Source organism: Saimiri boliviensis, chromosome 9 (assembly GCF_048565385.1).
Source record: "Saimiri boliviensis isolate mSaiBol1 chromosome 9, mSaiBol1.pri, whole genome shotgun sequence".
NCBI classification, from domain to species: Eukaryota; Metazoa; Chordata; class Mammalia; order Primates; family Cebidae; genus Saimiri; species Saimiri boliviensis.
Genome location: NC_133457.1, coordinates 61,709,319 through 61,736,553, shown reverse-complemented (window position 1 = coordinate 61,736,553; position 27,235 = coordinate 61,709,319). Strand labels below are relative to the sequence as shown.

The following is a 27,235-nucleotide window of genomic DNA, read 5'->3' as shown; positions in this document are numbered from 1 at the left end:
TTAAAATATACTGATGGCTTTGTTAATGCTCTACCCAGGATTTAATGTGCATCTATGCTCTTTCGGGAGACATGCTGATGACTTTCTTTTTCAGAATCATTCACATGACTCACTGTTGGATTCCAGATTGAATTGACTTTCTGCTTAGAATCTGAAACTATGGCACCCTTGACTTTTACTCTCAGTTTGATGCCCTTTGAGTTTCATCATGAGAAGATCACCTGTTTCTTAATTTCTGGAAATATCAAGGATTTTTCTCTATTCTTATAGTTTATAAATGTCACATGATTTTTCTGTGTATGCAAAGTTCTTTCCATTTGATTTTTCATTTTTTCACATATAATTTTAACAGTTTTTGCTGTTTTTACTGCTTGGCCCTTCTATTTTACTTTCATTGCTCATTGGTTATTGAGTTCTTTCAATTTGAACACATAACTCTATTTTTTTCTACTGAATTTTCTTTTATTTTCTTTTTCCTATTAAAAAAATCTGACCTAAAATAGAGGTGAAGAGACAATTAAAGATAAAAATAGAAGAAAGTTGAGAATCAAAACAAAAATTCCGTTTTTCCCCCCCCAGTGGAGATGCTGACTGGTTGACCTGTGTCAACTTCCAATATTTCAAGACCTTTCTTTTATTAATTATCTGTCATTTGTTCTATGCATTGGGGGATTTCCCAGCTTTATCTTTCATTTATCTGATTCAGTCTTCAGAATTGTTCATTCTGTTTTTCAGGCCTTGCCATAATTGACAAAAATTATGCAGAAATCTTAGTTTTCCAAAAAATTCATTCCTAGGCATTGATTATACCCTTTCAAAAGAAATAAAAACCAGTTCCTTTGAAATGGTCACAATACTTCTTGAATCCCTCTGAAGATATCAGTTAGAAAGTTTTCAAGGTTAGCCATAATCCTTGTGTTATATCTTATTTCTCTGGTTTAGCTGTTTGGTTTGTGCACAGAGGTCCTTTTGGTTTATGCTTTAGTTGTTTATATTTAAGGGTGAAGAACTAGCTTGATCGTATAGGTACCTGGAATGACTCTTCTCTGCGGATAAGGCTCTGAGGAGATCATTGCCCTGAATCCACCTGAGGTGGGAAGACTGACAGGCAGACTTAGCTTTAGGATATGTGGGTGGGATCGAGCAGGCAGGATGGAGACCCCCCACAAATGCCAAAGTAGGGAGGCTTTTACTCTGGGATTTGAATGTTTTTATATATACTCCTCCTTATTATTCTTGCACAGAGCTGCCTGGTGTTTATTAGTTTCTTGCGGTTTACAGATTTTGAAATCTAGAATTATCTTGGACTACGCTCCCTTGCCTAGCCTCCAAATCCATTTTGGGTGACCGCCTAGGCTAATGTTAGATGTTGTTTAGACAGAAACCTTGAGCCTTTAGCACTGAGCAAGTTAACTAAGTGCTGTAGGCTTCTAGCTCTGCATCTGCAGAGTGGGCACAAAACCAAAGCTGCTTTGGGAGTGTTGTTGTGATGATTAAACAGAATAAGGCATAAAAGATTGTATGTAGTAACTGTCCAGCACACGTCCACCTTCCTTTTTCTTCACTGCCGTCTCTCTCCCCGTCGTCTTCTTCCCTCTTCTTTTCCCTTTTCCCTTCCTTCATTCTTCTTTCCCTCCATGCCCTATGTTTCTACCTTTATTACTATCATTATACCAGGATTTGGACCATTTGCTAATTCTCTTATTTATTACATTGTCACTCTTTGGCTTTGTAGGGAATAGAAGTTAAAGATATAGGTAAGAGCTCTTCCTAAAGGCCAATTCTGCTTTGGGAATATGGATGTGGAAAAGTTTAAAACAAACAAACAGGGACTTAGAGTCAGAAATGAATCTCAATGTAGACTCATATTAGGCATGTGACCACGGGCAAGCAGCTTTACTTTTCTAAGCCTCCACCTTTGTAGTTTCCTTACCTGTGAAACGAGACTAAATAAAATGATGTAGCTAAATCACCTTGCACATCACGTCCAAGTGAAATGTCTGTCCCGTCTCTTTCCCTTTCTCTCGTTCTGCAAATCTGTGCCATGATGATCATGCTGTGGACCTGCTTCATGGGTGAGACCTGTGTGTGGGTGCATGGGGCCCTGCACTTAGAAGGACCCTGAGTTTCGTTTAGTGCTTTTTGCCATTGCTGTCTTGAAATTCTACAAAGTGTTTGAACAAGGAGCTCCTACTTCCCTTTTGCACTGGGCCCCACAAATTCTATATCCGGTTCTGCCTTCTGTGATTCAATTCACTGAACAATCCATATTTCTGTCTTGCCAGTAGACAGGGAGGAAGCAGGTTCCCAGGTGCCCAAGGGCGGCATCTGGGGAATCCTATCTATGGCCACAGCTCTCCCAGTGTCATTTCTACCCAAGTTCCTAAAACAGCCAGTGAGGGCTTCCTTGGGTTCCTGCAGCATTTCTAACTACAGCTCCAATTTGACACACCAGCTATTTTTTTTTTTTTTTTTTGAGACGGAGTTTTGCTCTTGTTACCCAGGCTGGAGTGCAATGGCATGATCTCAGCTCACCGCAACCTCCACCTTCTGGGTTCAGGCAATTCTCCTGCCTCAGCCTCCCGAGTAGCTGAGATTACAGGCACATGCCACCATGCCCAGCTAATTTTTTGTATTTTCAGTAGAGACGGGGTTTCACCATGTTGACCAGGATGGTCTCGATCTCTTGACCTCATGATCCACCCACCTCGGCCTCCCAAAGTGCTGGGATTACAGGCGTGAGCCACTGTGCCCGGCCTCACACCAGCTATTTTTTATCCAGGTCCTTAAGATAGCTTTCTACAAGGTTTTGGAAATAAAGCAACTCGATGCCTTTTCGTTAATGACTTTTAAAAGAATGAGCATTTTACTGAGTGCAAGAAATCCTCTAAGAATATGCAGAAAAAGGCAGGCTCATGCTGTGGATGAACTAGAGCAGGCGTCCCCAAACTACGGCCCGTGGGACGCATGTGGCCCCCTGAGGCCATTTTTCCAGCCCCCTGCCGCACTTCAGGAAGGGGCACCTCTTTCATTGGTGGTCAGTGAGAGGAACACAGTATGTGGCGGCCCTCCAACGTTCTGAGGGACAGTGAACTGGCCCCTTGTGTAAAAAGTTTGGGGACGCTTAGACTAGAGTGTTTCCTTCAGTGTGAAATTCCTGCCAAGGAAATGCATAGCTGGGAGGTTCCCTCTGCCTCTTTCATGACACGGTTGACCATCTGTTCCTTTATTTCCAGAAGGAATAGAGACTTTTTTTCACCACAAAAAGTGACTCCAAAATATAGAGATAGGTACATTTTTAGAGGCTTGACTCCTGAGTAGTTTCAAAATAAACACAAAACATTATAGGGAGGCTTCAATAAGCTCGTCTCAGCCATATGAAGCCGACCTCCTTTTCCTCCTTTAACCAAGGCCACAGCTGGGGAAGAAGGGATGAGGTACGAAAGGTTAGGCTGACCCAGTGTGGTCCTAGCACTTTCCTCCTTGCTGCTTCAATTAATTCTGGCCATCCACGGAATGTCAGAGGCTATAATCAGAGCCCTTTCAAATGAAGGGAATATCTACAGACCAGTCTGGGTCAACAGAACACCTGGGTGTAATTATGGTCAATGTAGTAAATAAATAGGATGGGTATCACAGGCATTCATGGTAGGTGTTTACCTCTACGGTAGTGGTCCTCCAAGTCTGGTCTCTGTATTTCTAGCATGAGGATCAACAGAAACTTGTCAGAACTGAAAAACTCAGCCCTGTCCCAGTACCTACAAGATCAGAAACTGGGGATGAGGTCCAATTATCTGTGTTTTAATAAGCCCTCTAGGTCAGGCGTCCCCAGACTTTTTACACAGGGGGCCAGTTCACTGTCCCTCAGACCGTTGGAGGGCTGCCACATACTGCCTCTCACTGACCACCAATGAAAGAGGTGCCCCTTCCTGAAGTGTGACGGGGGGCCGGATAAATGGCCTCAGGGGGCCGCATGCGGCCCGCGAGTGGTAGTTTGGGGACGGCTGCTCTAGGTGATTCTGATGCACTTAAATTTGCAGTCAACTGCTCCATATCATTCCTGAAGGTCATTATAAGATGTCCCAACCCAGAATATGGGTCTAAATGGTCTAAGTGGTCTGTCTTCTGGATTTTGCCTGTAGTATGTGTGTGTGATTGGGAGAATAATTCAAGCTCTGTGAGTCTCAGTTCCCTCAACCCTAAAATCATGGAGTTGTCTCTGATGATCTCAAATGTTCCTTCACATTATATTTTCAGTGAACTGAGATTCAGAATGTTCCATTAAGGCTCTCAAATAGTTACATAACATGTGGACAAATGACCATTTGACAGTAGTTGAGTGGCAAGTTCTATGTTTTTATTTATATATCTCTATCTTTGTATCTATCCATTTGTCTCTGTATTATCTATCTGAATCTGAAACACAGTAGCCCAGGTTTGGGAGTCCGGTGACCTGAATTTGACACCGACTACTTATCCTGTGTGAAATTGAGAAAGCACCCACCTCCCAGGGGATGAGACATTGAAGGCAAAGGGTTTAGTGCTGTATCTTGAACAGGAAAGCTTCCAAAGGTCACTCACTATTACTTTATTGCTTGTACCTCCTTAGACTGGGGCATAACCCCCATTTTAAGCACTTGAATTCTTTCCTTCCCTTTATTAATTTCCCCCAATGCTTTCCAAAACACTTGTGCATGAGTGCCTCCATTTAGCATTGGGCTGCCTAAGTTGTAGAATTAGCAGTGGCTGGTCAAAGCTAGCCTAACCTTGAGGCACAATCCAGGTCAACTCCAGGTCTGGGCTTTGATTTATCTATGACTTTGGTGTCAGTTGGGAGATCCTTTAAAAAAGCCATGAATGTATATGAGTCAATTTAATTGAAATCGTTCCAAGATTCCTGAGTGAGGTACCCTAGAACCATGGGTTTCTCATGAATTGAGTTATTTTAGATTGAAGGATGGCCATATGCGGGACGAGATCACTAAGGCTATCTTAGACCAAGCAGCTGGGCCACCTGTCCGCCACCACTCAGCACTTTAAATTGGCCAAATGACATCTTGCCGAGTGCTAGCCCTTCTCTCCAAATGGTGTTTTCTGAGGGGAAACACCCTCCCTGAAGATCTCGGGTTCACTCTTGCTGCTATGTTACTCAGTGTCGTGCTAGGGGTAGTCAGTCAGTTCCCAGGGCCAGCAGCCCTCATTGACTTACGTCAGGTGTCTATCAACCCATTGTAAAATGTAGCACTCTACTTTTGAAGCAAAAGTTCCAAATATTGCAGCATGGAAAAAGGAAATGACCGCTCTGGCTAAAGGGGCACAGGTAGGACCCCACTGCAGAGGCTGCTGTGGGTTCCTCGCCCAGACCCTCCCTGTTGGGGCCCTTGCCCCGTCTCTCAGTGACTTTGGCAGGCAGATTCTCTTCTTTTAGAGAATCACACGCAACTAATGGGAACTGTTCCCTCTGGGAGATTGGGCTTCCCTCCCTCTTCCATTTCTGGGGCCAAAGACTGGCTGATACAAAGTTAAAAAAAATGTCCTGCCATATTTCCTTAAGGGAGGGCAACTCTGGTGCGCTTTGTACCCCATGTGGGTTAGGCCGAGGTAAGACTTTACAGGAGACCACATTCTTGTTCAGCTCTCTCTCCTGCTCTGTTCTATCTAGGATATTCTCCTGACAGCACACCCTCTATGAATTATATGCTTCTGAACATCAGGCTCTGTGTTTTAGAGACCTCAACTAGAGGTGAGGAATAAGGGATGATAGAAAACCTGAATTCAATACCTTCCACAGCAACAGCAACCTGTATGTCAGAAAGAGGCTCTTCAAAGTCAGATGATATGATCTGATGAGTGGCTGTTTTCTTTTCTCCCTTCCTTCTCTTCCTCCCTTCCTCTCTTTCTCCCTTCCTTTCTTCCGCTCTTTCTTTTCTTCCCCCCCCTCCCTCCCTCCCTCCCTCCCTCCCTCCCTTCCTTCCTTCCTTCCTTCCTTCCTTCCTTCCTTCCTTCCTTCCTTCCTTCTATACCTTCATAGACGGCAGTGAAATAATCTTACTACAAAGCTCATAAACTGGCAGGTAACATTTTGGTCTGACTATTGGGGGATGAGGTCAACGTTGCTGCTCTCCTCATAAGCTTCCTTCTGTCTCACAGCTGCTGTCTAGAATCTGGGAACCAGGTGCATGGGCTCAGAGAGCTGGAATCAGGCTCTTTGTGCAGCTGTCCAACCAGGCCATAGACAAACTTACAAGTGAAGGTCCAACTGAGAGCCAGCAAAGATCCTGCCATGGAGCTAGATGGCTTGGCGGTTTGCTCTTGGCTCCTGAGACACAAGTTTGAAATATCTCCCATCATCGGCGCCATATTTTATTACAAATTGAGCTTAGGTGGTTTTATTTTATTTTTTAATTAATTAATTAATTTTTTTGCTGCATGCAAAAGTCATCCTATCAGCACTCTATGAAAGAAACTTTGCCAAAATAATCCTAACCACAAGAACAAACAAAGAAATAACATATGAAACAACATATATTGCTTTTTCAGACAAGCTCATAAAATCCATGAAATTCTAGAGCACTTGGGCGATCTGAAGTGCACTGAAGTTATTCCTTCTGAAGTTATTTCGCAGTGATTAAATATCTGCCATTTCGGAGGCTTCAGTGGGCTGAGTGGTGGTCTGACAAGAGGCCTCCTGGTTTTACATCATGTACGTTCTTGTATTCATGGAAGAAGCATAAACTGGAGGATTTATTTTTGTAAACTGGATTTTTTTCTTTTGCAATTTTTTTTTTTGCCTCATACAACATATTCATGGAATATTTGTTTTGATCATTTTCACTTACAGGACATATACCTGGATAGAAGAGATAGTGCTCAATATAGCAGTTAAAAAAGATATCCACTCAGATATTGACAGTAATGAAATCTTATATTTGAAAATTTATATCTTCAATGTTAATTTGAAGGTCAGGTCCATTGGAAATAACTACCAGTAAACTGATCAAAAGCATCCAGCAAAAATGTATTAATTAAATAAGTGAGTACCAGCAACATTAGCTTAATTGATTTGCCTTTTAAACAATAACTAAGAAATTTCAAACCTGTCAGGAACTCAGCATCTGACAAAATGACTAATAGGACACATAGCCAAGAATCAGAAAATATCAACAAAAAGTCTGAACTATCAGATTAATCACTAAATAAAAAACAAAAACAAAACACAAAAACACTAAAAGACAAAACCATGTTTACTTTTCTGATAGTCCATTAGATTCAGTGTCCACTTTGTTTTGAGGAACAAAAAACTCCAACTGGTTTTATGGTTTATTTTATACTACAAATGCAAATTAGCAAAAGCAAATTAGAAGCCTTAGAGTAGAGAGAGAGAGATGATCTCTGTGCAGGAGGAGAGAGTAAAATGTAAGAATCAGACACAAGAACTAAGAGAGAATAGCAATATAGAGTCATTAGTGTGAGGAAAAAACTACCCTACGTATAATAAGTTCAATAACTGGCATTCAGAATAGTGATTCTGAGTAATTAGGATAAGGAAATTATAAAAACAATAAAATTGCTTTGAAATTTACAAAGCATTTGCAATCCTGTTATGTGGGCACTAAATTACATTTGGTATATTCTGCTTTTGAAAGCAGGGAAATGTGAGCCAGAAAAATTTAAAAGCAAAATTCTGAACAGAAAAAATGCTTGGGACATTTTCATGCCCTCCATTATCAGTATAGCTTGGTTCTCCTGGATGATTCCTTTCCTGAACATTCTGATGAAGTATCCCTGTACTTCTGTGAGATGGGAAGTGCTAATTTCTCCTAAAATATGGAACTCTGGAAAAAAGTAGTGACTAACATTGTATAGTAGTAATAATGTGTTATCAGAAAATTATCCCTAGCATTTTTCAACCATAAATCTGATGTAAAATATTTATTGCATTTGTATCCTGTGATTTTTATTATTTTTATAATGTTATTTTTCCAAGGAATTTCATTTCAAATTTCTTACTAAAACTAGTAGAAAAATATTGTTCAATAAACAGAGATCCAATTTATAAACATCTAAGTCATGCACACTCTGCCTGATAAAACTTTGGTTCATTATCTGCTAAAACAAAATAGAAAAAAAGAAATCAATCGCAAAATCTCCAAGCTTGTTGAACTCCAGGGCGGGGCTCCCATTGTGTTTTTAGAATAAGATAAACTGGGAGAGGAGGAAATAAATTTCTATGATGAAAACTATGATCAGAGGGTCTTCTTTATCACAGAGGTAAATATTATTTACCACAAAGACTCTCGGACTGAAGTAAATTATTCTAGTCCAATGTCTTTCTACTTGACTCTCACCTGTTTTTTAATTTTGTGGAGAGATGCTTATAGAACACCAAAAATCAACGTGTATTCTTGTTGGATGATTCTGGCCCCTGCTGCTATCTTCTTGCCACATGAGGGGATTTGAATGTAGATTACTGGGACCAACAGCCACTCCTTATGACTGAAGGTTGACTGATAACCTACATGGACCAAGCAACAAAGAAGAATAGAGCTTCCATAAGGAGTGAGACTAATACTTTTAATTCTTGATGACTTTGTTTGCACCTCATTCCATCCTGCTTTTTATCTTCTCACTACTAACATTAGCCCTTTTTGTTCTCTTGGTTCTCACCCCACCGTTGGAATTTTTCCTGTCTCCACATTTCTGCCTCTGATCTTAGAATCTCTATTCATTTATTCTGGTCATTCACTCTGACTGAGTAGTCTCCAGCCAGATAAGGGCCCTTCTGGTTGATCCCAACTTCCACTTCTTGTGCAGGCTCTGTGAAGATAGCTCCCTGAGGAGGAAACGGACACTTTGACTTGTCATCGCAATTCCTCTCATGTCTGCTCTTTTCTCTCACTTCTCATTTGCTCTCTGTCATCTTTTTTTTTTTTTTTTTTGAGACGGAGTTTCGCTCTTGTTACCCAGGCTGGAGTGCAATGGCGCGATCTCGGCTCACCGCAACCTCCGCCTCCTGGGTTCAGGCAATTCTCCTGCCTCAGCCTCCTGAGTAGCTGGGATTACAGGCACGCGCCACCATGTCCAGCTAATTTTTTGTATTTTTTTAGTAGAGACGGGGTTTCACCAAGTTGACCAGGATGGTCTCGATCTCTTGACCTTGTGATCCACCCGCCTCGGCCTCCCAAAGTGCTGGGATTACAGGCTTGAGCCACCGCGCCCAGCCTCTATCATCTTTTAAAGAATGGATGGCTCACCTCCCTGGCTTTAGGTGCTCCCCATGCCAATCCATCTTTCATTTCACTATTGCATCGTTAGTGACCTCTCTTATCCTCCACTTTCAAATCTAAATCCCTCTGCCCAGCTTCCAAGACCTTCATCTGACCTCTTCAACTGTCTTGTCTGTCTCTTCCCAGTATGCAACTTCGGTCAAGCCAATGATATTGTTTCCATCTTTGCAAGGTTGCCCAGAAGATTAAGTCCACATCCCATCTTTTTGAAGGTTACTGTTACTGCTACCAACTTACGATTGCACAGGGCTTCTTGGATCATAAAAGATTTTGATATCTATCTATCTATCTATCTATCTATCTATCTATCGATCTATCTATCTGTCTATCATCTATCTATCTATCTATCTATCTATCTATCTATCTATCTTTTGATTCTCCTATTAACCTTTTACAAGTCATCCTCATTTATCTCTCTCCATACTTCACTGTATATATTCATAGAAACCCTCGTTAATTTTATTTCCAAAATATAATGCAAATATATATATATATATTTTTTTGACAGAGTTTCACTCTATCGCCCAGGCCAGAGTGTAGTAGCACGATCTCAGCTCACTGCAACCGTCATCTCTCAGGTTCAAGCGATTCTCCTGCCTCAGTCTCCTGAGTAGCCGGGACTACAGGCATGCACCACCACACAGGGCTGGTTTTTGCATTTTTTAGTAGACACAGTTTTGCCATGTTGGCCAGGCTGGTCTCGAACTCCTGACCTCAGGTGATCCACCCATCTCAGCCTCCCAAAGTGCTGGGATTACAGGTGTGAGTCAGTGTGCCTGGCCTGTATCACTTCTTAAATTGTCCACTAGCTGCTACCTGGTCTGAGATGCCATTCTCCCTAATCTGGACTACCATAGCTTCCTGACTGGCCTCTTTGCATTCACTCTTGCTATGCTGCAGTCTCACTGCATACAGCAGCTACCGTAATCTTTGTAAAATGTGAGTAATGTACGGTCCAGATCCCCCTCCTCTCTGGCTTTCTCCAGTGGTTTTCTTTCAAACCTGGATCAAAATCTAGATATTTTTAGCATGGACAATGAAGTCCATAGGACCAAGCCAGCACTGTCCACTAGAGCTTTGTGCAGTGATGAAAATGTTCCCTAATCTGTGGTGTTTAATACAGTAGCCATTAGCCACACGTACTTACCAAGTACTTGAAATATGGCTAGTGTTACTGAGAAACTGATTTTAAAATTTCAATTGATTTAAATATAAACTTAACTAGCCACATGCGGTTCATGGCTACTATATTGGATACTGAAGATGGAGCCACTGGACTCACCTCCTGCTATTCTTCCTGTTGTTTACTCAACAATAAGCCCCCAAGATTTCTAGCTGCTCTTAAAAAATGCAAGCTTGTTCCCACCTCTGGGGCTTTGCCCAGATCCCCCCACTGGGTTCTTCTCTTCCCCTAGATCTTCACACAGCTCAGGCCCTTACTCCATCTGGTTTCTGAAACGAAAGTTACTTTTTCACAGAATCCTTTTCTGGTCACTGTCTTAGCCAGTTTGAGCCATAATAAGAATACCACAGACTGGGTGGCTTAAGCAATAAACATTTATTTCTCACAGTTCTAGCAGCTGGAAGTCTGAGATCAGGGTGCCAATATGATCAATTTCCTGCTGAGGGCCTACCTCCTGGTTCACGGATGACTGCTTTCTTGCTATATGAAAGCAGAGAGAAGAAGGAAGCTCTCTTTTGTCTGTTTTTATAAGGATACTAATTGCATCATAAAGCTTCCACCCTTATAACTTTATCTCCCAAAGGCCAATGTCCAAATACCCTTATATTGGAGATTAGGGATTCAACATACAGATTTGGAGGGCACACATATTCGGTCCATAGCAGTCAATCTATGTAAAATAGCTCCTCATGTCACCCCATTCCACAAGTACTCTTCTGTTTAACTTTATCACTGCCTAAAATAATGTTATGTATTTTTTTACCTTGTTTATCAACTGTCTTCTCTACTTTCTCCAGAAGTACAGGTACAGAGCAGGTGGAAAATGAGCTTTAGGTAGACTGACTTTTCTAGGTGACTCTGAACAAAGGGACACAGGAGCAAGGGAATTGAGGGTGTTTGCAAAGAAGTAATTACAATGATGGAAAAGTAGAATCTAAGAACCTAAAATGGGTGAGGAATAATGAAAGGAAAGTAAGTTCACTAATTTAATGGGTTTTATGCTCTGGTGTGGCCGAAATAGTATTGGAATAGAAAGGCTAAAGGGAATTAGATGGTAGCCACAGAGTTGGAAGCTGGAAAAGGAGATTCTGGAGAGGGTATAAATGCTTGTTTGAATGAAGTCTTGGGAATGCTTATGGAAGTGGTGGCTGATATGGAAGAGGGTAGAAGACAAGATCATAGGAGTAGAAAAATTTGAGAACTCAGGAGGTCAGGATATTAGGAAGAGTCATCATCTTCAGTGTGTGAAATCATAAAGGATTATGTACAACAGAATTTTTTTTTTTGAAGAACAAACAAATCTTTATTGTCTAGAAATATATATATATATAAATCCCGGGGCCTGAGGTCAGGAAAAAAACCCCACAAAATATGTTATTCTCTCATTTCCCCATCTTCTTCATCTTCTTCCACACCTCTGATAAAAAGGACATTATTACACCTTATTAAAACTTCACCCAGATGTCCAGACAATGCTTCATCTATGTATTCTTCTGTATTTGCAAGCTACATGTTCATTGTAGCCATCTACGGATACCAGGTAGCCCTTGCACTCCATTCCCCACTTAAGTTTCACCATCACTGGCTTTCCTGTTAGTCCATTGAGGAAAGATTTGGGATTGAGGGGTAAACTCATTGTAACCATGGGCGAATGCTGCAGGAATGAACTAGAGTAGGCCTGGCTCTGGAAGAAGAGACCTCCCTGGGGTTGGGAGGTGACCGATGATGACAGCAGGAAGTGGAAGAATCTGAGAGCATGGATTTTAAAGCTGTAAGTTTTAGGGGAAGAGAAACAGTAAACTGGAGACAGCAGTAAGGCTGCCTCTGCAACCACCAGGCATGATGAAAGAGAAGACAACCACTACTTGAAAGCTCTGCAGGGGCTGGGCACGGGGCTCATGCCTGTAATTCTTGCACTTTGGGAGGCCTAGGTGAGGGGATTGCTTGAGCCCAGGAGTTTGAGACCAGGCTGGGCAACATAGTGAAACCTCATCTTTACAATCAATCAATCAATAATAAATAAATAAGTAAATAAATAAATACATACTAGCTGGGCATGATAGTGTGTGCCTTTATCCCAGCTACTTGGAAGGCTGAAGTGGGAGGATTGCTTGAGCCTGGGAAGTCGAGGTGAGCCATGATTGTACCACTGCACTCCAGCCTATGCGAGAGGGTAAGACCTTGTCTCAAAAAAAGAAAGAAAGGAAAGGACTAGGTATTATTAGCATAAGAAGTAAAGGACACGTTAGAGAGGATATTGGGGATACAGAGGATTTTGCCAAAACGTGAATTCTAGAGGGTAGAGTGGAGGGCACTGACCTCTAGGAGGCTGGGCAACGGGCTGGATTAGCAGATGTGCAGATCTGTAGAGAGAGGAAACTATGAGAGAGGAAGGGGACTTGCAGCCTTGTGCTTCTAGTGATTGACATCACTGGGAAAGGCGTGTGATGGGAATCTTTTCCAAGGTTTCCAAGTCACCTTGTTCTGATAAAACTGAGAGTGCTGGAGGGGAGGGAAGGGAATGTGGGATCTTATCAAGTCTCACAGAATTCTGGTGCCGCTTTTCACTCTCCTGATGTTAGTTTGGAAGGCAAGGCAGCAGTGGAATTCCTGGGAGCCCAGGGTGTTCTGAGTCTTCCTTCCTTATTCCTGTTTTCATTTCTGACCTCAATCCTTCATTCTGTAGTCACAGCTGCTTCCAGACCTGAGGAAAACATGCTGGCTGACACTTCAGCTATGGGGGCCATTAGAAACAGACAACAGGTACATGCCTCATTTTCAGACAAATGAAGCATCCTCTGGGAGCTGCAAGCCATCTTGTCTTCTCTCTACCTGCTGCCAGAGAGTTTCCTCCCTGCTCAGCCTGCCCCACTCAGGACCACCAAGGGCTTCTGGTTTTCTGGCTTGGTTGACTCCATAGATGATGCCTCTCTATGGAGGAGCTCATCAGAAGAGCACATAAGAAAAAAACAAATCAACAACAACAAAAAAAGAGCACATAAGAAGAAATGGGTGACAGCTGAGTCAAGAGTGATACATTCAGTTGAGGGTAGGTTGAATTTAAAATGTGGGCATCAAGAGAGACTGTCCAAAGGGCAGCAGGATATATTGGTCTGGTGCTCAGAAGAGTGATATCTGGATTGGATACAGATTTGGGAGTTTTCAGTTGGTGGATGAAATAATAAGAAGGGGTAAGATTTAGCACAGAGAGATTATGAAGACGGAGAAGGGCTGGGGGTAGAAAACAGAATGCTGGGGAAGAACAACATCTGAAGGACGGTCAGAGGACAGATTGCCAATGGGATCAGAGAGGAACTGTGTTGGGGGAACCAAAAAAGGGTGAGAGACTGAAAAAGGGAGCAAAGGATCCTTTCTCTTGGTAAGGTGGATATGTGAGCACTGGTGCTTAACGCTTCTGATTTCAAGTCCACAACTAAGGAACCAGTGTTACACAGAAATAGATAAGTACAAAAGAGCGTATGAACAAGATGGAAGCCCTGGGAATCCTGCCAGAGAGAGGGAAGATGGGATGAGACTGAAGGACAGTCCTGGGGCTGTCTTACTAGCATGCATTTGGAGATGTTATGAAGATTTAAGTAAAATGGATAATTTTCTGGTAAAATAAAAGTTAAATCTGACTCAAGCCAATTTAGGAAAAAAGGAACAGAATTTAAAAATGGAAAAATATTTTCAAATTTTATTTTAAAAGAGGTGGTAGGTTTAGATTTTACTGGCATTTTTGTTTGACATTCAAAGAGAATATTATTTCCGGGTTCCATGAAATGTTCCACACATAAAAAGACAAAAACAAAACAAAAACATTCATGGACATGTTCCCAAATCATTTTCTGAAACTTGGCATAGGCTTAAACGTAAAGTCTGACCAAGAACACAAAAGGGACAGTTATAATAAAGCATTGGCAATCAAAACTCAGAAGTTTATTAAAAGAAAATCCCCATGGCCAAGTAGGACTTGTTCCAGGATTGTAAGAAGAGTTTAATATTAGGATATCTATTAATATAATCCATCAGATAAAGAGGCCAAAGGACCAAAAAAAAAAAAAAATCACATGATTGCCTCCATACTTGCCAAAAAGTCATTTGAAATAATTCCACATGTATTCCTGATGGAAATTCTTCGTAAGCTAGGAACATTACGTATCTTTAAAACAAGTAAGGCTGCCTTAGTTTAATTGTGAGCATGAGTGGGATGTCTGGAATTTGTGTAGAAGGGAATCTTAAGAAATGACTTAGTTGGAAATGGATTTATCTTTAAGTTGAATTTGCAGTGCACATGCTTTTCTCAGGCTACATACGTACTTGTGGTGGCTTCTGGAATGGCTAGCGTTTTACGTGAGAGCCCAGGCCACCTCTCAGCACCAGTACTGTGCAATATTGCACGATAGTAAAATACTAGTGGCATTTAATGTTAAGTCAGGTTCCAGCCTCATATCTCTCTAATATTTACCATACTTTTGGAAGTTCTCCCTTAATGAATCCCTGTCCTTACCCACTTCACTCCCTTTCCCCCTCCAAATGAGAAAGAATTACAGTTATAGAGGCAAAATTATTATTTCACATATTATAATACTCTGAAAATAACAGCTATCTTTTACTTGCTATATGCCAGGTTCTGTGTTAAGCACTTTACATACACTAATTAACTTGAATGGCAACGCTGCAGAGGACATTATTATGCTGGCTTTATGGAAAGCAGAGTGAAGCTCTGGAAAGCGAGGGACAGGAAAGCTTGTTAAGTGGTGTCCCAAAGCGGCACAATGGGATTTGAACACGACTGTGTCTGTGCGCATGCTCTGAACCAGTAAGCGACATTGTATTTCTTTATTAATGAATAAGAAATGGAAGCTAAAAAAATTTAGATTATAAAGTTAATAGAAAAATAATTTCTTATGTGCCAGCTATTACCAGTTAAAAAATATAAAAATGGTAATTTATAATAGTAACTCAGAGTATAAAATATTGTGTGCTATGTTCTTAATGTTTGTGTCCCCCTGAAATTCATTTGTCAAAACTTAATCCACCAGTGGGACGATTTTAGAGGTGGGGCCTTTGGGAGGTGATTAGGTCACGAGGGCGGAGCCTTCATGATTCGGATTAGTGCCCTTATAAAGAGGTCTCAGAGAACTACCTTGCCCCTTCCACCATGAGGACATAGGTGCAAGGCTCCATCTATAAACCAGGAAACAGGCCCTCTGCCAGTGCCTTGATCTTGGAGTTTGCAGCTTCTGGAACTGTGACAAATACATTTCTGTTGTTTATAAACTCAGTTTATGACACGTTGTTTTAGCAGGCCGAATGGAGCAAGACACTTGGAAAATAACAGAGAATTTGGGCAGGAAATATTTGAAGGCAATTCCAAGTATTTATGAGAGGCATAAAAGGTGTTTCAATAACTGGAAGTATACGTTTTTGAATGAGAAATCTCATTACTCTAAAGATTTCACTGAAATAATATTAGGAGTTTCATGGAATTACTTTCAAAATATTATTTTTATAATTTGGTAGAAAATGAAAATTTGAGTGCAGACAAATAAAAATCTTCCACATGGGTACTTATATTATTAATTATCAAACTATTAGTAAGCTATAATAATTAAAACATGATAATAGTAATATAAAAGTACAGTACAGTAATAAGTGCAAAAATAAAGTTACAAAACATATAACATATAACATATAACAAATAAAACATATAACAGATAAATCTAAAAGAGAATCTAATACATATTATCATTTATTGCATAATAAATGTAAAATTTCAAATCAGTGAAAAAAGAATAAATTATTCAACAAATGGTTTTAGAAATAATGATTAATCATTTGGGAAAAAATAGATTTCTTCATACTACATAATGACAAATTCCAGATGGATGAAAATGATAAAAGTTAAAAGTACATATTGAGGATCTAGAGAAGGATACAGGTTATTTTATTTTTCTGTTCTCAGCATTGGGAAGTCCTTTCTAAATATAATTGAAAAGAAGAAAACATAGCTAAATAAATTTGAGACATTTAAAACTATAAAAAAGGAATCTTTTATATTGAAAATATAATAAAATAGAAAAACAAATTTCAATCTGGGAAAATGTATATGAATGGTTGATTTTTAATATTTCTAAATAATTTTTAAACAGTCAACAGGAAATGAATAAACAGTTTCAAAATGGACAAGGACATGAATAGATAATTCACATACCAAAAAAGACAAGTAATTAAAAAAGGCATGAAAAATAACCCTTTTGATTAATAAATGTAAGTAAAACAATAATAAAATCCAGTACTTCTGCATCATTCAAATTTGCTGGTTAAAAGGCTCTACTACAATTCAACAACAAAAACCAAACAATCCAATTTTGAAATGGACGAAGGCCTTGACTAGCTATTTCTCCAAATCAGATATACAAATGACCTATAAGCACATAAAGACATGCTCTGCATCACTAAACATGAGATACCATCTTGTACCCATCAGGATCAAAAAGACCCAGAAAATAACTAGTATTGGTGAGGATGCAGAGAAACTGGAATCCTTGTGCATTACTGGTCAGATTCCAAAACTGTGCAGCCACTGTGGAAAATAGGATGGCAATTTCTTTAAAAATTAAACATAGAATTACCATATAATCCAGCAATTGCACTTCTGCTTATATACCCATAAGAAATGAAAGAGGGAACTTCAACAAGTATTTGTACACCCACTTCATATCAGCATTATTCACAGTAGCCAAAAGGTAGAAGCAACCCAAGTATTCACTGATGCATGAATGAATAAACAAAACATAGTATATACATACAATGGGATATTATTCAGCCTTAAAAAATAAAGGAAATTCAGATACATGCCACAACATAGATGAACTTTGAAGACATTATGCTAAGTGAAATAATTCAATCACAAAAGGAAAAATATTATATGATTTATCTTATATGATAAATCCAGAGTAGTTGAATTCATATAGACAAAAAATCAAATGGTAGTTCCCAGAGACTGGGAAAAGAGGGGGATGGGGAATTAGTAAATAGTGTTGAATGGGTACAGAGTTACAGTTGGAGATGATAAAAATGTTCTGGAGATGAATGGTGGTTAAGGTTGCACAACACTGTGAATGTACTTAATGCTTTAGAACTGTACACTTAAAAATGGTTAAAATAGTAAATTTTATGTTATGCATATTTTACCACAGTCAAGAAAAACCTAGGTTGGTTTTGATGTCTGCAAGGAATGGAATTTAAAAAAGAAGAAAAAAAATGAACTAGAAACAAATTACCAAGTTGGCTTGATGATTAAGAAATCTTAGTTTAGACTTAAGGTGGTCAAAATAAATAAGAAAATAAAATATTCATCTTGGAGTTCCTACTCATGGATCTGTCTTCACATGGTTTTGAGGATCAAAATTTGACAACAAAAGTTGGTTTGGTAAACCCCAAACTGAAAAAATAACAAAATTTGGGTCCTGCCAATGATGTCCTAGGGGACTTGACCAAAAACAAACACTCTAGAGTGGGAACATGCCCATTATCTCCATGTGGATTTATAGATTCAATGCAGTTCCATTCAGAATCCCAGCAGGTGTTTTTGTGTAAATTGATCAGATGATTCCAAAATGCATAGAGTAAAGCTGTAGGGCTTACTCTACCAGATATCAAGACCTTTTAAATAAAGTCATTACATTTAAGACAGTCCTGTACTGGTAGAAAGATAGACAAAGAGGCCAATGGGCAGAATAGAAACTTCCACATAAACAGTCAAAAGTGGTGTACTCAAAATGAATCTTGACCCCTACCTCACACCATACCAAAAAAGCAATTCCAAATCAATTATAGATCCACCTGTGAAAGGTAAATAATAACAATTCTAGGAAATAATAATAGGGGAATATCTATATGACTTTGGAGTAGGCAAAGTTTTCATAAGCAGTACACAAAAAGCACAACCATAGGAAAGAAAATATAAAAATTAGACTACATTAAATTAAGAATTTCTGTGAAGAAGAAAAAAGGTAAGCCTCTTTTTTTTCTGTGTAGAAGAGAATATCTGTAATATATTTTTCTCTCAATGTCCTCATATCCAGAATATGTAAATAACCCCTACAAATTAATAAGAATAAAACAAATAACCCAATAGAAAAATGGGCAAAAGACTTGAACAACTACACAAGAAGATATCAAATGCCAAACAAATATATAAAAACTGCTAAGCCTATTAGTCGTTGGGGAAATACAAGTTAAAACCACACTGCAATATCACTAATCACTATGAGATGGCCAAATGAGAAAGACAATATGAAATGATGGTAGCACAAAGAGTGGATTGAACTCTTATACATTGCTGGCAGGAATATGAATTGGTACAGCCACTTTGAAAAGTATGTTAAAGCTGAACATATGTATACCCTATAACCTCAAAATGCCACTTCTAGGTATATACCCAATAGAAGATCTTCATATGTGCCACAGAGAATATATACAAGGAATGTTCATAGCAGTATAGCTTATAGCAGTCCAAAACAAGAAACAATCCAAATGTCCATCATCAGTAGAGTAGGTAAATAAATTGTGTTTAATTCATACAACGGAATGCTACATGGTAATAAAAATGAAAACTATTGCTACCTACAATGGCACAGCTAATTTCAACGTAACGTTGAGGAAAAGAAGTCAAGCATAAAATACTGTATAATTCTATTTATCAAAAGTTCAAAAATGAGCAAATAATTTATGTTTTCAGAGTGAGGATACTATTTACCTTTAGGAGGTTAGTGATTTGAAGGGATATAGGAAAGATTCTGGGGTGTCAGTAATATTCTTTTTGTGATTTATGAGGTGGTCACACAAAGGTCAAGAGTTCATCTTTTAGAAAATTCATTAAGCTATAATCTTTTAATGTGTGCAGTTTTGGGGATGATGTACTTGGATGAAAAGTTTACTAAAAAAGACTATAACTTTTTGAAGTCACTGTGGTAATGAGAATAAAATACCTTAGAAGTATTTATACTCAGACCTAGTAATTCTATTTTTCATGAAACTTATCAGAAACATATACAAATATTTATGCATTGGAATGTATATTTTAATATTTTTAAATGTGTGAAAGCTGGGAAAGAACCTAATGAAATCAGAAGGGACTGATGAAATAGATGTGGTAGAACAATGAAATGGAATGTCATGCCATCTTTAATATTTGTGTTGTTGATTATTTAAGAGTATAGGAAAACTATAACATTAGGTGGAAGAAAAAGCAAAATTTGTGTTTGTGTATACACTATTCTAATTCTGTTGTCAGTGGACATCTGCATAGAAAATACTGATGCTTGAGATCTCTCTCAGACATTTCAACTTAGTAGTTCTAGCCTATGGCCTGGGTTCCCTTGGTGATTTCAATGCAAAGCCAAGGTTTTGCTTTCTTTCATCTTTTTCCCTGAGTAGAAGTTAAATTCCTTATTAACAATAGCTTCACAAATATGTATGAGATGTGCTGGGCACAAAGTAGGCACTCCATACACAAGTAATTGCTGATGGATGGACATAGAAACCTTTCTGGGAGATTCAGGGCATGTCTTCATGGCTAGAGATTTCTTTTTCATAGGTTGGATCATGGTCCAGGTTCAGAAAGAACCATCCAGGAATGAGGCTCACTTTGGTCTATGGCCCCACTGGGGCACTGGGTAGCTTATATCACCATTTCAAAATCTAAGTCAAATGCCAATCAGTCTATGGCTCATCTTCTTGGGGATACAAAGTAGCTGAAGTGAAGTCTTACTTTAGTCAATTAGTATAACTAAAAGGCCAAAGAGGAAAACTCAGTTACATTACTGGAATGTTAGTTGTGATTACTGAAATTATTCCAGTGATGACATTTGGGATTGGCTAGTGGTAGCAGTTATCTGATTTGAAATAAGGAGAGAAAATTAAGAATGCTTTATGCTTGTGTATGCTTACAGCGTATTAGGTATATTACATATTCTTAGGCCTTATAAAAACCACAATGGTTGGGTATTAGCAGCCCCATCAGCATACCCATGAGGAAGCTGAGGCTTTCAGATGTTAGATAACTTGCCCATGTTCACAGAGGTGTCAACCTCAAAGCCTATATTCCCTCTATATCATCAAAATGTGAACTTGTGTCACATAAGTGATGACAAAGAGATTTATACCAAACCTTCATATTAGACACTAGCAAGCTTTCTATTTTGTCAATAAGTCAGTGGGAGAAAAGACATTCATTGAAATAAGGGATAATGGGACGTGAAATTTTTGTTTATATTCAATGGTCTTTGTCAAGTCCTTAGAAAATAAATTGGGCTATGATCTTTCTAAAATAGTGGGAAGAAAGAGGGGTATGATACATCAGTGGCTTTCAAACTTGTTCAACTCAACTAATTTCATAAAAAAGAAACAACACAATCATATTAAACTATATTATGACTTGTGCTTACATACAAGAGTTTGTTCCAAGGAAACTGTACTGGGATACCAAAGTCCAAGGTGGGGTTCATAGACATGGGTTTTGCCAGTAACTATCTGTGTGATTTCAAGCAAGTCACTGCCCCTCTTTGGGCCTCAATTTCCTCAAGAAAGAGAAAAAGGACATTAAAATAAAATACCTTTGAAGCTGTAGACCCTTTGTGAATCTGCTGCAAGCTATGAATCCTTTCCCTAGATGATGCACATATGCATGTACATGCACAACTTTGAATGCCGCTTCAGGTTGTTCACAGATTTTCCAAAGACTACTCATGGGCTTTCAAAGAGCATATTGGCCTTTAGTTTAAAACACCTGTAATATGTGCTAATGGGATTATAGTCATGCTTATGAAAATAACCCTTATCTTTGAGAGATGCAACCTGATAGTATATTTATGGGTGAAATGAGTTCTTGTCTGGAATTTGCTTTAAAATGATCTAATACATGTAGGGTGGTGGTGGGGTTGGGGGTGTTAATACATAAAACACTACTGTCCATGAATTGATTGTGAAGCCACATGATTAGGCCCATAACAGTTCTTTATACTGTTTTCTCTACTTTTGTGTATATTGAAATTTTCCATAATAAGATAAATTTTCACAATGAAAATGATCTAACCTTTCTCAGCTTCCACTTCCTTGTCCATAAAACAGAAATATTAACAGAATCTTCTATTGTGAAGATTAAGGTTATACCTGACTTACAGTAAACATTCAGTAGATGCTCACTATTGTTTTTCAACTATGTAAATATAAAAATAGATTTAAAAAGATGTAAGATGTAGATCAAAAATGCTATTAATAGATGCTTCTGGATGATCAACAGCTGATTTTTTTTCCTTTTTATAATTTATGTCTGGACTGTTCAAATATCTACAAAGAATATTTGTTACTCTTACAATAAGACAAAAAACCTGTCTTTAAAAAAGGTAAGTTTAAAAGTCTTCCTTGAGAGAGTTTAATGCCCAAAGAAGCCTGAGCCATGTTTGTCTCACAAGATATTTTACAAACAAGACCACTTCATGGAAGAGTAAGATGGAATGCTTATTATTGTCTTGTTCACATTTTCCTCACCAAGCGCTCGTGCTCAGGGTGGAAGATCCTTGTAAACACCAGTGAGCTTCAACACGTGGCCTTCCTCGTGTAGAATGAATTGAGCCTTCCTCTCCTCTAGTTTCATGTCATCCTTGTCTTACCTTACCATATGTCCCTCTGGCCTAGCAGTTTAGCTTTTTTAAGGGGCATGGATCCCTTTGGGAATATCACGAATGCCATGCCAAGAAAAAGTCACATTTAGGCATACACCATTGCATTCAATTTCCTAGTGTTCAGGGGCCCCCATAGTTCATCTCCACTAATTAAGCACACTGAAGCCATGACATCAAATTTAGGAGTGTGGAAATACACATCCGGTATATCGACCACTTTGAGAAAAACTAATTTGTACAAAGCCATAAGCCAGATAAATTGGCGGATAATTATGGGCATTACATATGTGGTTTTTGCTCTGCCAAATAATTTCCATTAGGACATCTATAAATAGCAAATCCATACAATACATTTGAATCATGCCGCTGTTTGCCCAAATGCTAAGCCCTTTCCAGAACACACCTACTGCAGAGTAACAGGCCAATTCAAAAAGTTTAATACCAGTTTCACTCTTGAGTTAGCTACATTCTTTTACAGAATTCTAGCTTTCCTCTACAATGGCCACTGACCTATATCACTTTGGGGATTGATGTTCAGTGGCAGGCAATGACACCCAGAACCTTTTTGACTGAGGAGTCATGTATATGGGTTATGAGATTGTTTTGAAGTGGGTCATTTGAGATGAAATGGATTCCATCTCTTTATCCAGGAAGGAAAAGGATAAACATGACTGAGTCCTTAAACTGTACCAGGGGGACATTAGGGCATCTCATGTACCCCTCACAATGACTCTGGAAGGTGGGGGCTTTTCCCGTCACTTCCAACTAAGTTTCAGAAAAGTTGACACATATACCCCAGGTCTGGCAGCTAGTAATTAACAGGAAAAAAAAGTAAAGATGCAAAGCGTTCAGGCTTAGATTACCACCATTGATGGCTAATTTCAGGGGGCTGAGAAATGTACAGTGCTCAGTATCACTCCAAATCCCCAGAGCCACTCAGGCTGCGACTTTCATCCTCCTGATTGTATCAATGGCTTCCAGGGATGCATGTGAAGGGAGACAGGATGGCACTTATCCTTGCCCCATCTGACCTGTTCCTATCCTACCAACTGGCATCCCCTTCCCTTTGCTGGTATACAGGGACAGCCTCACATTCCCCCAAATGCTCGGGGATCTCATAAGGAAATCAGAATAAAGAGCCAGGAGCTCTACATTTGAAAGAATCCACATAACTACAAACTCCATCTTAGGCTTTGCACCACCAGCTGAGTTGCCATTTGGCATTGCACTGCAAGCAGCCACATTTTACTGGATCCTCTTCCAAGATTGTCAAACATGTGCATAGCACCCACGAGAGTTTCAGAGGAAGTGTAACAGTGACAGGAGAAGTGTTGTGGGCTTGGTTTTGTGTGTATATGTTAGTGTAACTTTCATAAAAGCAAGTGTAAGTTCTTAGAGTATTAACTTCCACAAGAGGAACATCAACTTTCAGATAAATGCAGTACTTCCCTTATCTTTTCCTTTTTCTTTTTTCTCTTTTGGCGAGTGGCATCTGAAGGTAGGGATGATCTCTGTTAAGCAAAAGGTCTCTGAGACCCTTGAGATACAGGCTTGCTTTTCTGGCCCAGGACTCAAGCTTTTCTGCAAGAGTATCCCTCGGCTGTCCCCATCCCTCAGCCTTTGGAGCCCACCCATTACCTACACGTGCTTTGGACACAAGCAGGTTCAGAGCACAAAACAACCAAGCCGCCACCCGCAGGAAATCCATATCTGGACCCGGAGCCACCACGAATCCCGTGTGTGAATGTGTGGGCGAGAAGGCTGGGTCCGCGGGGACGCGGTCCAGCATCGCGGGCAGTGGGTCCCACCGGACGGTCCAGTCTCAGGGGAGGCACCGTCCAGCCCCGGCCACATGAGCAGGTGGCAGCTCCCCGCGCCCGTGCGGGACGCGAGGAGAGACAGAGCTGGACCCAGAGGAGAGGGCAGTGAGTTTGTGTTCTCCTGGGGCAAGTGCGCTCGGTACCTTGGATTCCTGGCTGCCGGTGGATGCAGGAGAGGGCGGCTGCTCGGCGCCCGCCGCCTCCCGGGGCAGCCCGTCCACGCCGTCCTGGCGGGGGCTGCTCGGAGGGATCATCGTGGCCGCGAGGGAACGGTGTTGGGCTCCCGGTGGAACAGCCAGGCTGCCGTCCCCCTGCGCGCCCTGGCCGCCGCGCGCACCCGGCTGCTCAGCTCCGGGTCCCGGGGACTCCCATACTCGCCCGGGCGCCGCCGTGCCCTCCTCCAGCCTCGCCCCTCTCCGGCCCGGCCCTGCCCACCTCCCCGGCACTTCCGCGGGCGTGGAGGACAGCGCGCCCTGCCCCGCCCCGCCGCGCCCGCGGCCACCTCGCCGGCGACCTGGCAGTCGTGGCTGCCACTCGGCCGAGGGCGAGCGGGGCGAGCGGGGCTTCAGCTCGCCGGCGGGAGGAGGGAGGAGGCGGGAGCAGCTCCGGGGCGGGGCCGCGCGGCCAACGCCTGGGGTAGTGAGGGCAGGCAGGGGCCAGCGCCCCGGAGAGTGGGGAAGGGTGGAAAGCGGGGCGCGCACCGGCACCCGGCGAGGGTGGATCTTTGGAGAGGATGCCGAAAATTCAGACCCAAACCGCAAAGAATAGAAAATCTGTGAATGATACGGCCGGAAAGGACCACTTGCAACGACTCCCTCATTCCTCGCCCCAAGGAATGGTGACTGAGACAGTGACTTAGCTAAGCTATTTATAGGGTTCAGTGACAGAGCAGCGATCCGAGTGGGGGGTCCCCCGAGTCACGGGCACTGCGCTTCCTCCATTCAGCTTTGATCTAAAGCAGAGCGATAAGGCGGTGTGTATATGGACACCTGTTCCTCGTGGGTTCTGCACTTACTGTGCTCAATCCTTTCTTTTTACCTTATTTATTCCTTCCAGCTACTCTGGGTCTAGGGATTATCACTTCCGTTTTATAGATGAGGAAACTGAGGTTGTAGGAAGGCTGAGTAATTTGCTTTAAGTCACTAAAACTGTAACTGGTGAAACTGGAATTTGAACTCATTTTGGCTTCAAAATCCATGCATTTCCAACTGTGGAGCCTCAAATCTAGGCCAGGTCTTGGCTGAAGAGCAATTGGGTGTTGCAGTATAGCAAGAGTTGAGGACCATTCACAGAGAGGCAAACCAGCCTGTCTTACTAAATCTTTTGGAAACATAGGGATAGCCTCATTGAATAAAGATACCAGAAGGGTCCAGTTTATTTTAAAGATAACCTTAGTGTGCAGGGAAAGGAAATACACCTAGATATTTAAAAGCCTCTTTTCCCCCCTTAATACAAAACACTCTCAATTTTTTAAAAGAAGATTGTAAACTTCTGTTCAGATTTTTAAAATTAGCTGTAGATGTTTGCAAGAACAGCTTCATGGATGCATAACCTGTGCAGTCACACAAGGCCTTGCACTAATGCTGCCATCTTGAAATTCTGTAAAAATATTTAACAGGAGACCACGTTTTCATTTTGTAGTTGACCCTGCAAATTGTATGTCTGGTTCTGCATGCATGCCCTAGCTCATGTCCTTTGGAATGAACCACTCTTACTCTTCCCATCCCAGACATCAGTTGAAAGCAAGTGTCAGCCTCTTACTCAGCGTTTAGCTTTCAAAATGCTCAAAATTCTCTGGTGACCCTCAGTCTCTTCTTTAACCGGTACAGATTGGCTGGCCCAAATAGCCTCAACTTTTTCCTTCTCACAACACAGTTCCTGATTGTTCAATAGAGACAAAATTCTGGTAGCCAGAGTCACAGACATAATGACAGGAGCAGCCATATCAACATGTCTTTATCGAGCATCTATTCTGTATCAGAATTGTGCCAGAAACTAATGATACAGCAGAGAGAAAGCATAGATTAAGTCTGTTTTCCTGCATTTTAAGTCTAGTGGGAGAAAGAGTGATTAATTAAATCACACACACATTAAAAAAAAAACTATGATAAGGGAAATTACAATACTTTGATGACTGTGTACAAATGTGAAGCCCGAGCTAGCATGGGGCCAGACCAGGGTTTTGCTAGGAAACAAAACTCCCAGGGTCTACTGGCGATTCCAGTCTTGTTGAACAAGCATGCCATGACTTACAACAATACATTTTTCATCTTTGGGTTTTATCTTTTTAAGAATTGAAGATGTCACCCTTCCTTTTTAAGTGCTTAGCTCAAGTTAGCAACAGTATTGGCCAATAGTATACATTTAAATGTTGTCCCCTGAAGGAAATTTAGAGAAGCTAATACCTCCCTCATTGCCTGATCCTGCAACTGAAATCCTTAGTCTTATAAATAATACCTACCATGGGAATTAGCCATAATGTCCCAAACTAAATCAAGTCTTTGTTTACGTGTTTGTGTTTCAAATTATTTTCCATCCTATCTTGTTATCTAACTTACCTTATTCTTCAAATTACATATGTATTTGTTACTCTTGAAATCTCCTTCCTTGACCCATTTATCTGATTAAGATTCTTAAATCAATGTCATGTTCCCATGACTTCCTTTCCTAAGTAATCAATGACAAGATTGCCTGCTCTTTTGTTGGGCTATGAACTCCACTAGGGCAGAGTCAATGTCATGTTCATCTTGTTTCTCTAGCTCCTGGTATAATGCTTGTTAACAAGATGGTGAAAAGAGGCTACCCTTGTACCCTCTGAGCTCTAGAAATGGCCTAGGCATTAGTCACTGCGCATTTCCTGCAAACACTGAACAGAGAAAGACTCTGAATACTTCTGTAAAATAATGGAATTTGTCAGTGATTTGAGTCAGTAGATGGGAGACCAGCAAAGTGGTCCTCATGGAGCATTGATATCCCTGAGCAGAGGTGTACATTTTCATGGCTATGTGTGAGACACCCCATCTGACACCCAGGAATGCTTAGGTGAGACTTCACAGAAGACTTGAAATTCGACATTAGAAGCTTTATGACATTTTAGCTATGGCTGTCAAGATTTCTCATTTCTGCTGGAGTCTGGTAAAGCCTGAAGAAAAAGGATTGTGAATTATTATTCTAAATCTCAAGTCTGTAGCAGGACTTTGTGATTTTTGTAGATTCCCTTCATGGTCTATTTCACTCTGGTTTCTGAGTAAA

General features: G+C 40.5%; 1 protein-coding gene and 1 pseudogene across 1 annotated transcript in view; both read right to left on the bottom strand.

Moving 5' to 3' along the window:
* The window catches only part of STAC (SH3 and cysteine rich domain), a 158,481-nt gene extending 133,953 nt beyond the window's left edge, over positions 1-24,528 (bottom strand). Inside the window, exon 1 of the mRNA XM_003930911.3 lies at positions 24,127-24,528. Within this exon, the coding sequence (XP_003930960.1) occupies positions 24,127-24,237 (111 nt within the window). The 5' untranslated portion in view covers positions 24,238-24,528. The remainder of the gene's footprint in view (positions 1-24,126) is intronic.
* LOC141585654 (small nuclear ribonucleoprotein F pseudogene) lies at positions 8,930-13,214 on the bottom strand (annotated as a pseudogene).
* Positions 24,529-27,235: the final 2,707 nt, after the last annotated feature.